The sequence below is a fragment of the Stegostoma tigrinum genome, chromosome 4 (assembly GCF_030684315.1).
Source record: "Stegostoma tigrinum isolate sSteTig4 chromosome 4, sSteTig4.hap1, whole genome shotgun sequence".
Lineage (NCBI taxonomy): Eukaryota > Metazoa > Chordata > Chondrichthyes > Orectolobiformes > Stegostomatidae > Stegostoma > Stegostoma tigrinum.
The window spans coordinates 67,171,595-67,184,532 of NC_081357.1; the positions used below are offsets into that span (position 1 = coordinate 67,171,595).

The window sequence follows — 12,938 nt, forward strand, 5'->3', positions numbered from 1 at the left end:
TCTGTCTGAACCTCCTGCTCCTTGCATTAAAATTGTGTTCCCTAGATATTGGCCCCTGTACTAAGGGCCAGGGTTTTTCTCTGTCCCATCTATACCCTCAACTTGGTACAACTAACTCAGCCTCCATAATTTCTCTTCGTAGCCCAAGCAGCATCCTGGTGGATCTTTCCTGCACCCATTCAACTGCAGTCATATCTTTCCTATGGTGTAAGATCAGAACTGCACATAGTATACCAGCTGTGGCCTAACTAATGTTATATACAGCTCTATCAATACCTCCTTGCTGGTTTCATCGATGCCTTGACAAACAAAGGTGCGAATCCCAAATGCCATCTTAACCACCTTATCTACCTTTCCTCAAGGATCAGCAAACATGTGCACAAAGTCTGTCTGATCCTTTGCTTCCTAGAGTCCTATCATTTGACGTGTACTCCTTTCCCTTTTTAGTCTTTGCAAAATGCATCATCTCACACTTTTCAGGATTAAATTCCATTTGTCACTGTTCAGCCCAGCTGATTATCCCTATATATTATCCAGAAGCCTAAGGCTTTCATCTTTATTTACCACACCACCAATTTTCATGTTGTCTTATGAACTTATCATACTTCCAACATTTCTGTCTTGATCATTTTAAGTACACAACAAACAGCAAGGGAATTAGTACTGAATACTGTGGTACTGGTGACAGGCTTCCAGTGGCAAAAAACATTCTACAAGCATTGTAGATAATAGGAACTGCAGATGCTGGAGAATCCGAGATAACAAGGTGTGGAGCTGGATGAACACAGCAGGCCAAGCTGCATCTTAGGAGCAGGAAAGCTGACATTTCAGGCCTGGACCCTTCATCAGAAATAGGGGAGGGGAAGAGGGTTCTGAAATAAATAGGGAGAGAGTGGGGAGGCAGATTGAAGATGGATAGAGGAGAAGATAGGTGGAGAGGAGACAGACAAGTTAAAGAGGTGGGGATGGTACAAGAGAGTTGCAGTGGAAGAGAGATCCCCTGAAGAAGTTACCCTCCTCCCCCCCGGACAAACCTCAGGGGATCTCTCTTCCACTGCAACTCTCTCTTGTACCATCCCCACCTCTTTAACTTGTCTGTCTCCTCTCCACGTACCTTCTCCTCTATCTATCTTCAATCCGCCTCCACCTCTCTACCTATTTATTTCAGAACCCTCTTCCCCTCCCCCATTTCTGATGAAATGTCTAGGCCCGAAATGTCAGCTTTCCTGCTCCTAAGATGCTGCTTGGCCTGCTGTGTTCATCCAGCTCCGCATCTTGTTATCCCTGCAAGCATCATGTTCTCCTTTCTATTACTAAGCCAGTTTTGGATCCCCGATAATGGGAACTGCAGATGCTGGAGAATCCAAGATAACAAAGTGTGGGGCTGGATGAACACAGCAGGCCAAGCAGCATCTTAGGAGCACAAAACCTTCTCTAGGCCCGAAACGTCAGCTTTTGTGCTCCTAAGATGCTGCTTGGCCTGCTGTGTTCATCCAGCCCACACTTTGTTATCTCAGTTTTGGATCCAGTTTGCCAAATTACCCTGGATTCCATCGGCTCCATGCTTCTTAGCCAGTCTGCCATTTGAAACCTTGTCAAAGCTTTACTGAAGTCCACTTTGACTACATCAACTGCACTACTGTAACACACTTTGTCACCCCCTTTCAAAATTCAGTCAAATTTGTTAGATCACCTGATACCCCATGTGCTGACTCCTCAATGAATTTTTGCCTCTGCAGGTGGCGATTAGTTCCATGCCTCAGAATTTTTCCAGTAGTTCACTGTCAAAGATGTTAGACTCGCTGGCCTGTAGATTATTGATTTATCCCTACCACCCTCCTTGAATAATGGTACCACATTAGTTATCCTCCAGTCCTCTAGCACTCTTCTTGGGGTCAGAGAGCATTTGAAAGTTAATGTCAGATCCCCTGGTATCTCCTCTCTTGTCTCCCAAAGCAGCTTGGGTCACATTCATCTGGGCTTCAAGATTTATGCACTTTCAAGTCTGATAAAACCGCCAATACCATCTCTCCTTGATTTCTATGTTTACTTTTTCCTTCTCTGCTGAGGATACAGGTGAAAAGTATCCGTTTTAAAACCTCATCAATGTTTTCTGCACCCCCCCCCAACAAAGTATGTTGCCACTTTGGCCCATAATGAGCGTACTATTTACCTGGCTATTCTCGTGTCCTTCATATATTTAAAAAACATCATGTCGTCCTCTTCTTGTTCTCCTAATTTTTAAGCAATCTACTGCAATTTCTATACTTCTGTAGGGATCTGCTATTTTGAGCCTTCAGTATTTTCCGTAGGCTTCCTTTATTCTTCCCTTAAGCAATCCTAAATGTCCCATTACATTCAAAGTACTCTGGACTTGTTAATTCCACCCTTTACCTTTTACAGGAACATATTGGCCCTGGACTCTCACTATTAGTCTTTTGAATGTTCCCCACTGCTGTGATGTAGACTTTCCTCCAAATAGCTGCTCCAGTCCACTTTTGTCTTGCCTTATTTTGTTGGAATTGGCTTTCCCCAATTCAGAATCTTTATTTCTTACGCATCTTTGTCCTTATCCTTAATTATATTAAGTCTTACTGAATAATGGTCACTACCATGGAAATGTTTCCCCCACTACCACATCTACTTTTTGTCCAGTTGGCCTAAAATTAGATTTGGCACTAATCGTTCTGTAGTCGGGCTGTTTACGTGCTGGCATAAAGAGCTCTCCTGGACGTATTTGAAGAATTCTAAGCCTTTCACACTTTGAAGACATTGAAGTCCCCTACTGTGATTATCTTATTATTTTTACACTTCTGAGATTTGCCTACATTTGTCTTTCCATATATCCCTGACTGGCGCCTACAGCATGCCTCTGACAAAATGATTCCCACCTCCCCCCCTCCCCCCCCCCCCCCCCCCCCCACCCTGCCGGGGGCTAACTTTGTCTTTTTAGACTCTATTCATTTATCATAATTTGAGGAATGATTTCAGATATCATGCTGACATACTGTGGTGATTGACTCCTTTATCAATATTGCAGCACTGCCTCTTTTACTCTGCCTCACTTGCTCACTCAGCCACCCACCTGATTAAATTCTGTCTGTGATGTACAGATACATTCACTGAGCTTGACCACACTGTTCAAACATAAACTTTTGTTGTATTCTTGTTAAGTGTTCTAACACTGAAAATGTTGACCACAGTTCTAACTTGAGCCCATTTAGTCCCTTCTTGGCTATAATTGGTCAATATACTGAGAGCAAAATAATATCTTTAAAGTAGGCGCAGTCTGTTCTTCATTCAACTGGTGTGTTATGCTGTGTCTTTTAAAGCCAGAAAACAATTATCCAACTGCCTGCAGCACATAGCCACAATATTCCTTGTCTTTACAAAGGGAAAGCTCCTGGAGAATATGACTTCTTCCCAATGTTGTGTAGTCCCCTGAAATGTGTAGAGGATGCAGTCTGTGGTCTCAAGAGACTTCTCTGTGAGACCACAGAAGTCTCTTGTGGTCACACCACCATTGGGGAAATGAGGTGGGTAGCAATATTTTCTCTCCGCTACATAATCTCACAGCAACTTGCAAGTCCCTGCACAATTTCTTCTCATGAAGAAAAAAGTTGTTTGTGCATTCCACAAAAAACTTGAGAGGAAGCATTGGTGGGTAACAAATTATCTTACCACTTTGTTTCCTGTGGGTAGAGATGCTACTAACTGCAGGCACATGCCAGAAATTGAAGGCCAATGAATTTTGTATTCCTGTGGTTTGTGGAGAAGAATTTTCATTTACAGATTGGTCTAATATTAAATGGTTACTCTGCTGTATGGGCTGGATCTGGCTAAATTGCGCACTCCTCTGTAATAAAGATTGCCTGATCGAGTTGACATTTAATCAGTTTGTTGGCTATCCCAGCTTGTTTTTTATTTGTTTAATACTGCATGTACACTTCTTTGCCTACTTAATATATCAGTCAGACTTGAAATTGATATGTGGTCAGTCATGTAAATGGTTGATATACTGTGAAGAGATACCTTAACATTCCCCTATATCATCAGACATGGCAAATATGAATGTTGTGAACATGGAGATACAACGGGGAATAAGCACTTATTTACCCTGATTATGTCTGTATTATTTGAATACTTGTTCTGGGTTACACAAGGCTAACTAGAGATGATGTGTGGAGAATTTATCATACATTTTTATTGTCTGTGCTTCTGTTTCTTGCTCCTCCACTTCCTAACTCTTCAATCCACTAATCCAGCAATTCAACAGTAATTGTACCTGCACTTTATTTTCTAACCTTTACAACAGTCAATGGTACTGGTAGGCTTCCAAGTGACACTCTGAAAAACTGAAGATAGTAATCTGTGAATATTTTTGACAGTTGACTTTGACCTTTTCATGACTGTTTAAGAACAATAAGCTATTTTGAGTTAATAAAATGCTACAATTTTTCTTGAAGACTTTGGATATGTATTTATCAACTTATATTTACTGAGAAAATAAATTATTTGGTGGATGGGTTAGCTAAGCTACTTACTACAGAAGCGCATTATTATTGACTAGTTGTTTAAATTTAAAGTAATGTGAACCATTAACGTTTCTCCAATGCTGCATATCGTTTTTTGAAGTTCTTCTGGTAAGAATTGATTATACTTTCAGTTAGCTCCTCTGGAAGTCAATTCAGTAGTGTTACCTAAAAATAATGTGATATGTTGCTTCATAAAATCAACTCTGCTGCTGAGAAATGTTTGTAAATTTTTAGAATGACCTAGTAGAGATATTTGTATCATCTACAACCATGCGTGAGGTGCTGGAGGACTGGAGGGTGTCTAATGTTTAGCCGTTATTTAAGCAAGCTGAAAGCAGAATCCTGGGAACCATAAACCTGTGAATTTGACATCAGTGATGGATAAGTTGTTGGATGGGATTCTGCGGGACATGATTTTACATGCATTTGGAGAGGCAAGGACTGATTAGGGAGAGTCAGCATGGCTTTGAGTGTGGGATATTGTGTTTCACAATCTTGATTGAGGTTTTTGAGGATGTAACCAAAAAGCTTGAGGGCAGAGTGGTAGACCTTGTTTATGTAAAGCCTTTGCCAAGGTTCTGCATAGTACACTGGTTAGTAAAGTTAGACCACATGGGATTCAAGGAGAGTTGCCATTTGGATACAAAATTGGCTTTATGGTAGGAGACAGAGCGTTATGATGGAGGGTTTTTCAGATTGGAGGCCTGTGACGGGCAGTATTCAGCAGAGATTGGTGCTGGTTCCACTTACGTTTGTAACTTAAGTAAATGATTTGGATGAGAAATTAGAAAGCGTGATTAATAAGTTTGTGGGTGGTATAGTGGACAGTGAAGATCACAAAGGGATCTGGATCATTTGGGCCAATGAGCTGAGGAGACGCAGATAGAGTTTACAAAAACAAAGTTGCTGGAAAAGCTTAGCAGGTCTGGCAGCATCTGTGGAGGAGAAACCAGAGTTAACATTTCGGGTCCAGTGACCCTTCCTCAGTTTAATTTGGATAAATATGTGATATTGCATTTTGGTAAAACAAGCAAGCAGGACTTAGACAGTTAATCGTAGGGACGCCCAGGTACATAGTTCTTTGAAAGTTGCACCACAGGTAGACAGAGCGGTTAAGAAGGCATTTAGCATCCTTGCCTTCATTTGAGTACAGGAGTTGAGGTTGTACCGGACTCTCAGGTTCTTGACTAGATCTGTAGCTCAGGTTGTGGCTGCTGTTGTTAGTTGGTGTGCTGAGCTGGTTTGTTAGTTCACAGACATTTCATTACCCTGCTGGGTAATGTCATCAGTGCAGCCTCCAATGAAGCACTGTTGTGTTTTTCTGCCATCTCCGCAGACACCATGCTGAGACTTCTGGACCTATGTCTCATGACCCACTTTACTTTTAATGGACAAATCTACAAACAGATCAACAGGACACCCATGGGGTCACCTATCTCTGAACTAATAGCAGACGCAATGATGCAGAGATTGGAAAGCGTGGCCCTCCTGCAGATCCAACCCAAACTATGGATCCAATACATGGTCAACACTTTCGTCATCATCAAACTGACCAAACTAGAGGAGACACACCAACTAATAAACAACACTCTCACTGGCATCAAATTCACCAGGGAAGAGGAAAAGAATGAACAGCCCCTATTCCTGGATGTCATGGTAGAACGCAGGGCCAATGGGGAATTCTTCATGAAGATACACAGAAAAGCCACACACACTGACCAAATACTGAATTTCAACAGTAACCACCTCAACACCTACAAACAAAGTTGCGTGAAAACACTACTTAAATGAGCCACAACACACTGTAGCAACTATGAGATCGTGTTCAAAGTACCAGACGACCAGGATCAGTGAGTGGCACTCACCTTTATTGCACATTCACAACAGCACAGTGTAAAGGGAAATAGAATTCCCCAAAATCATAGCTCAAAAGCAGCCATTTTATATAGAATTCAAGCATACATTAACATTCTAACAGCTGCATGTTAAAACAGTCGACATTGTGTACAAAAACTGTTTTGCAGGAAATCAGAGATGGTTTAAACAAGTGCTAAATGTTGCTGGTTATTGTTGGGTGTTAATGGTTATTTTAATGAGATTAGAGTGTCCTTGTATAGTTCACAAGGTGTTAGGCTTGTTTATTTATTTTTATTAGTAAGTTAGAGGTTGCTTACATACACTGCATAACATTTGATAGTTCTATTAGTGGGGTAAAGTTTTATATACATGTTGAATGAAAACTTGGGACAGGTACCTAGCTACATAATAGCCAACAAAAGTCTGCAGGGCTTTCCAATTATCACCTTTGACTGATATTTGGAGTTACTCCAGCTGGAGGGAGAAGATAAACAACTTGGTAATAGCAACTATTCAGTTAGATTTTAATATCAGATAACATTATTTTTGGCGTGGGGGTGCAAAAAGGTTCCATCCTGTAGTGTCTGTGCAGCTTTGTTAGCCATCGCGCCTGACTGCACCTTTGAATGAAATGCCCGTCTTGTTTAAATGGTGTTGTTTACATAGCGTATTATGCATGAGTGCACTTTCAAGTGGGGTGTAACCGCAAATTGAAGTGGTTGTAATCTGATGCGGTAGCGAACCCCTGAATTAGTTTCATTGGGGGCTGGCTAGTACATGGGAATCTGCAGTTAGTATTATAACCACAAATTCGTGGGCTAATGGATTAGTAGACATGATTTATGGAGTTATATTAAAAGTTGTTAACACATTTGAATTCGCCCAAAAGAAGAAGAGTACCTCCACCAAGTATTTAAGGACCACGGACACTCTAACAACTGGGTCCAATGATGCCTATCACACATGATAACAACAACAAGAAGACGCTACACGCCCTAACATACTCATCATGCTGCCATACTTCACATAGCTCACAAACCCATGTCAATCCTACGCCAACTGCTAACTCTAACCAAAGACCTCTTACGCACTATGAACAGAATCAATGTAATATACAAAATCCCAAGCAAGGACTGCGACAAACATTACATTGGACACACAAGAAGAAAATTGGCCACAAGGGTACATGAACACCAACTAACATCAAAAAGACTCGACCAATACTCCCTCATCTCCATTCACACGGATAAGGAGAATCATCAGTTTGATTGGAACAGCACCAGGTTCCCAGAACAGGCCAAACAGAGACAAGCAAGTGAATTCGTAGTGGCCTGGTTCTCCACCTCGAAGGCCATCAACAAACACATTGACCCTATATATCACACCACTGTGACAGAAAATCAGAAATGAGGTAATCAATTCCAACAGACCCCAGAGTTTAAATACCAGGCAGGATAACACAGTAGTGCTTATTCGGAGACTGCACCAATGATGTTACCCAGCAGGGTAATGAAACATCTATGAACTAATGAACCAGCTCAGCGAGCAAACCAACTATGGTTGTACAGGATGTTGATGAGACCACTTTTGGAATACTGGTTGCTCTGCTGTAAGATGGCTGTTATTAAAATTGGAGAGGGTTCAGCAAAAATTTACCAGATGAGCTGGACGTGCTGGAAGGACATAGATAAGGTGAATAACAAAGGTCTATTCTCTGGGCTGGGTGAGTTCAAAACTAGGGGACATATTTTTAATGTCAGAAGTCACACAACATCAGGTTATAGTCCAAGAGGTTTATTTGAAATGACAAGCTTTAGAAGCGCTGCTCCTTCATCAGGACTTCACGTGACAAAGGAGCAGCACTGAAAAAGCTTATTTCAAATAAACCTGTTGGACCATAACATGGTGTTATATGACCACTGACTGTGTCCACCCCAATCCAACACCAGCATCTCCACATCATACTTTTAAGGTGAGAGGGGAAACATTTTAAAAAGACCCGAGGGGCAACTTTTTCTCAGAGGGTGGTGCATATACGGAACGAACTGCCAGTGGAAGTGGTCGATGCAAGTACAGTGACAATATTTGGATAGATACATGAATAGGAAAGGTTTAGAGGAATATGGGCTGAATGGAAGCAAGCGAGACTAGTTTAGATTGGGAAACCTGGTTGGCACGAATGATTTGGACTGTCCGTTTCTGTGCTGTATGACTCTATGACTGTGAATGACTGTAATTGGAAATAGGACATTATGCAAGCTAAAGTGATATGATCTGTAGTACACTGACCTTGGTCAAATACCCAGGTTCAATATGTCAATGGATGAAATAGAAACTGAGTACTTGAAGTGGTTGAAGGGTTTAGAATGAATCAGCGTGTCATAGTCAATCAGCACAGAAGCAAGCTCTCCGGTGTACCATGTCTATTGCTACCAACTACACAAATCCCATTTACCTGCGCTTTGTCCACTGTCTACTATGCCCTGACATCTTAACTGCTTGCCCAGATTGTAAGACATCATAGAATAACACAGAAACAGCCCCTTGGTCGAACTCATCCGTGGCAACCAGATGTCCTGAACTGGTCTACTCCCATTTGCCAGCGTTTGGACCATATCCCTCTTAAACCATTCCTGTTCATGTACCCACCCAGAGCCAAAATGTCAGCTTTCCTTCTTCTCTGATGCTGCCTGGCCTGCTGTGTTCATCCAGCTCTACACCTTGTTATCTTTTCATTCTGCACTAGTTTGCCTTACTAAAATGCAACAGTTCACATTTATCTCAATTAAACTGGGAAGGTCTGAGAGGACTGGGAAATGCAAAATATTACAGCCCTGATCAGGAAAAAAGAATGACAGAAATGGGGAAATATAAGCCAGTTAGCCTAACATATCATTGGAAAAATACTGGAATTTATTACAGGCAGTTCCCGGGTTATGAACGGGTTCCGTTCTTATGTCTGTTCGCAAGCCCATTTGTACATAAATCAGAACTGAATACAACAGAATATTAAGTAGCTGTTCATAAGTATAGGAAATGTTCGTATGTCAGGTTTTTTTAAATTGCACACTTACATGGCTAATCAAAAAATAGGTTTACAGAGTGTAATTTTAGTGGAGTTGGGAAAAATCTAAGAATGATTTGCTTTGATGATATTTGGAGCAGCCCTCAGATAAACGTACAAGCTTATGGTTTGCAAAATACGTGCTTGAAGTCAGACCAATTGTGTAGATTTGTCAAGGTTGTACGATGTTCAGAACATTGGCAGGCTACTTTGATTAATAAGCAACTTCTAAAGGATCCACGTACTTCCCTGATGAAAGATGATTGCATTGGCGGTGATTCAAGAGTTAGCTAAACAGGTTAACATCATTAAATTAAATTGTGAACATAGCTTTAAGTTTCATGCTGAATTTGAACTCAACACAGCTGCACCAAAACGCAAAAACTTTCCAGTGCTCTACATATTTTTCTGTTGTAATTCTAAAATGGGCCTTGGTTATAGTGTCAGAGAGTAAGTATCTATTTTAATCATTGTTTCAAAACTAATTCTAATAATTTCAAAATTAAATTTCAAAACTAATTAATTGGGAGTTTTAAACAACTAAAATTTTAAGCTGTGTTCATCCAGCTCTACACCTTGTTATCTAAAATTTTAAGCACTCAGTTATATTTGTAATGCTTGTTTAATTGTTCACATTTACACTTGTTGAAAAAGATTGGTTGAGAATTTCAATCTGTTTATATGAATAAAATGAATTATGTCACATTGCTGGTTGTTGAATAGTTGTAAAGTGCTGCAGCCAAAATCAGATTTTTGCTATTTTAGTTGATTCATATTGTCTGCATGCAGGATGATAAAACACCCACTTCCTTCTGAGTATTTTAAATATTGGGAGAAAGTGGATGAAATTGTCTCATTTCTCACACCATCAAAGCCACTACGTGGCACATTTTCAAAGATGAACATTTTCAGTAATCTGGCGGAGTCAGTTTTCATCCACACTCTACATTTGAACTGACAGTATACCACAGTTCAGCTAAAGAATGCAATATGTTGTACCAAAAAGCTAGAAATTAAATTTATTCCTATACTGTTCTTTGGAAATATTATTTCAGCAAAATGGTTGGAAAGGGGGTTCCCATCCCTTTTCTCACTATCACATGTGCTTCTGTGCTGCTGTTCTCCTCTTTCTGATGTCTGAATATACTGATCCATCATTATTTTTTAAAGGCAGCTTTGAGATGTGTGATGTGCAAAAGTGGACTGACACATGTGACAAAGTGCAAATAGTGACAAGGAGGGTCTGAGTTGCAGGTGGGCCATAGAAATACAAGAAATGTAGGGAGCAGTTGAAAGGTAATTCAGCCTCCTCCATGAAATTAATCCCAATGTTGAAATTTTACATTTTTATAAGGTTTGCAGTGGAAGAACATGCTTTAGCTCTTCTTTTAGGAAATGGAATAATGTTAGAAGAGTTTCATTATCCACTGTAATGACCAAACAGAAATATTGTGATTAAAACAAGGAACAACAAATGCCGGAAATCTGAAACAATAAGAAAAATTGCTGGAGAAACTCGGGAGTTCTGACAGCATCTGTGGAGAGAAAGCATAGTTAATATTTCCACAGATGTGGCCAAACTTAGTTTCTCCAGCAGTTTCTTTTTTTGGTAGCAATATATGACTACTGTTAATTAAATAGAACTGCGAGCTAGACATTGAGTACTGACTTAAGAAAATGTTCATTCAGAACCTGGCTACCAAATTGGCTGGCTGTCGCTTTTGATTTCATTTTAAGTGTGAAACAAGTTCCTTTTCCAGGCCTGTAGCAAAAGGAATTGAGATCATAAGCATCATACATTTCAGTGTTTGTTTTTGTCAAACTTAGGTAAAATATGCTGTACATAATGAGGCATGTACAGTATCTTAACGAAAAATGACTCGGGGTCTCTGCTTTATAATGCAGCTGTTTAAAAAAAATCAGACGTTTGTCAGTGGATCGTGCTTTTGGCTTATTTTTGTTCAGTTTACTGGTTAGATTGTGTGTTTCTGAGTATCTTCCTTCAGTCAAATTCTGCTTCAGTTACATTAGTCTAACAGCTGGTAATTAGAAACAAATGGCAAAAAGAAAACCTTAAATATTTTTTGTAGGAAAGAAGGTATAAGCATCCTGTTCATGACATTAAGCTGCAGAATGTAGTTTGAAAGTATGCAGATGGGCAGAAACAAGAGTTTTCTTACTCAGTCCACCTGCAATGAAAGGCACTAAAGGGCAATATTTCGAACAAATTATGTGTCACAATTCTGTTTGCAGTGCTGGAATTCAAATTGTACTTTTTTTTTATTTGTCATTATACCTGTGAGTTCCAGAAAGGGTAAACACAAGAAGGGTATTCCTGATGAACGGTGTGTCTGGAATCAGAGTTCACAGTTTCCCTAAGGATATGTGGGGAGTCCATTTAGGATTGAAATAAGGAGAAATATCTTCACCCACAGCGTGGTGAGCCTTTGTTATTCTTTGCCACAGGAAATTATTGAAACCAAAACATAAATATTTTCAAGAATGAGTTAGACATATTTCTTGAGGGTAAAGGGATCAAACAGTTTGGGGAGAAAGCAGCAATAGGGTGCAAATTGGATGATTCACCTTGATCATATTGAAAGGCAGAGCAGGCTCCAAGGGCTGAATGGCCTATTCCTTCATCTAATTTCTGTGTTTCTATTTTCTTGACCTCTATATTTATTTTTATTCACAACTGTTTGTACATGAATAATTACTTGGTATGGAAATATAACAGGTATGCTTGCAAGCAGAAAACCATCTGATTGATACTTGGTAATAAAACGTGAGGCTGGATGAACACAGCAGGCCCAGCAGCATCCCAGGAGCACAAAAGCTGACGTTTCGGGCCGAGACCCTTCATCAGAGAGGGGGATGGGGTGAGGGTTCTGGAATAAATAGGGAGAGAGGGGGAGGCGGACCGAAGATGGAGAGAAAAGAAGATAGGCGGAGAGGAGAGTATAGGTAGGGAGGTAGGGAGGGGATAGGTCAGTCCAGGGAAGACGGACAGGTCAAGGAGGTGGGATGAGGTTAGTAGGTAGGAGATGGAGGTGTGGCTTGGGGTGGGAGGAAGGGATGGGTGAGAGGAAGAACAGGTTATGGAGGCAGAGAGAGGTTGGACTGGTTTTGGGATGCAGTGGGTGGAGGGGAAGAGCTGGGCTGGTTGTGTGGTGCAGTGGGGGGAGGGGACGAACTGGGCTGGTTTTGGGATACGGTGGGAGAAGGGGAGATTTTGAAGCTGGTGAAGTCCACATTGATACCATTGCGCCTCCGCCGCATCTGCTCCCACGATGAGGCATTCCACTCCCGCACATCCCAGATGTCCAAGTTCTTCAAGGACCGCAGCTTTCCCCCCACAGTGGTCGAGAATGCCCTTGACCGCGTCTCCCGCATTTCCCGCAACACATCCCTCACACCCCGCCCCCATCACAACCGCCCAAAGAGGATCCCCCTCGTTCTCACACACCACCCCACTAACCTCC

At 41.0% G+C, this 12,938-nt stretch overlaps 1 protein-coding gene across 8 annotated transcripts in view; it reads left to right on the forward strand.

Moving 5' to 3' along the window:
* Positions 1–12,938, forward strand: part of LOC125452606 (nuclear receptor coactivator 7-like) — a 113,793-nt gene that overhangs the window by 78,093 nt on the left and 22,762 nt on the right. Inside the window, exon 1 of one of the 8 annotated variants that reach the window (XM_048531244.1) lies at positions 9,811–9,906. The exons of the other annotated variants lie outside the window; for them this stretch is intronic. Coding sequence (XP_048387201.1) covers positions 9,881–9,906 — 26 coding nt within the window. The 5' untranslated portion in view covers positions 9,811–9,880. Of the gene's footprint in view, positions 1–9,810; positions 9,907–12,938 lie in introns of those variants that run through there. 8 annotated transcript variants of the gene reach the window in all.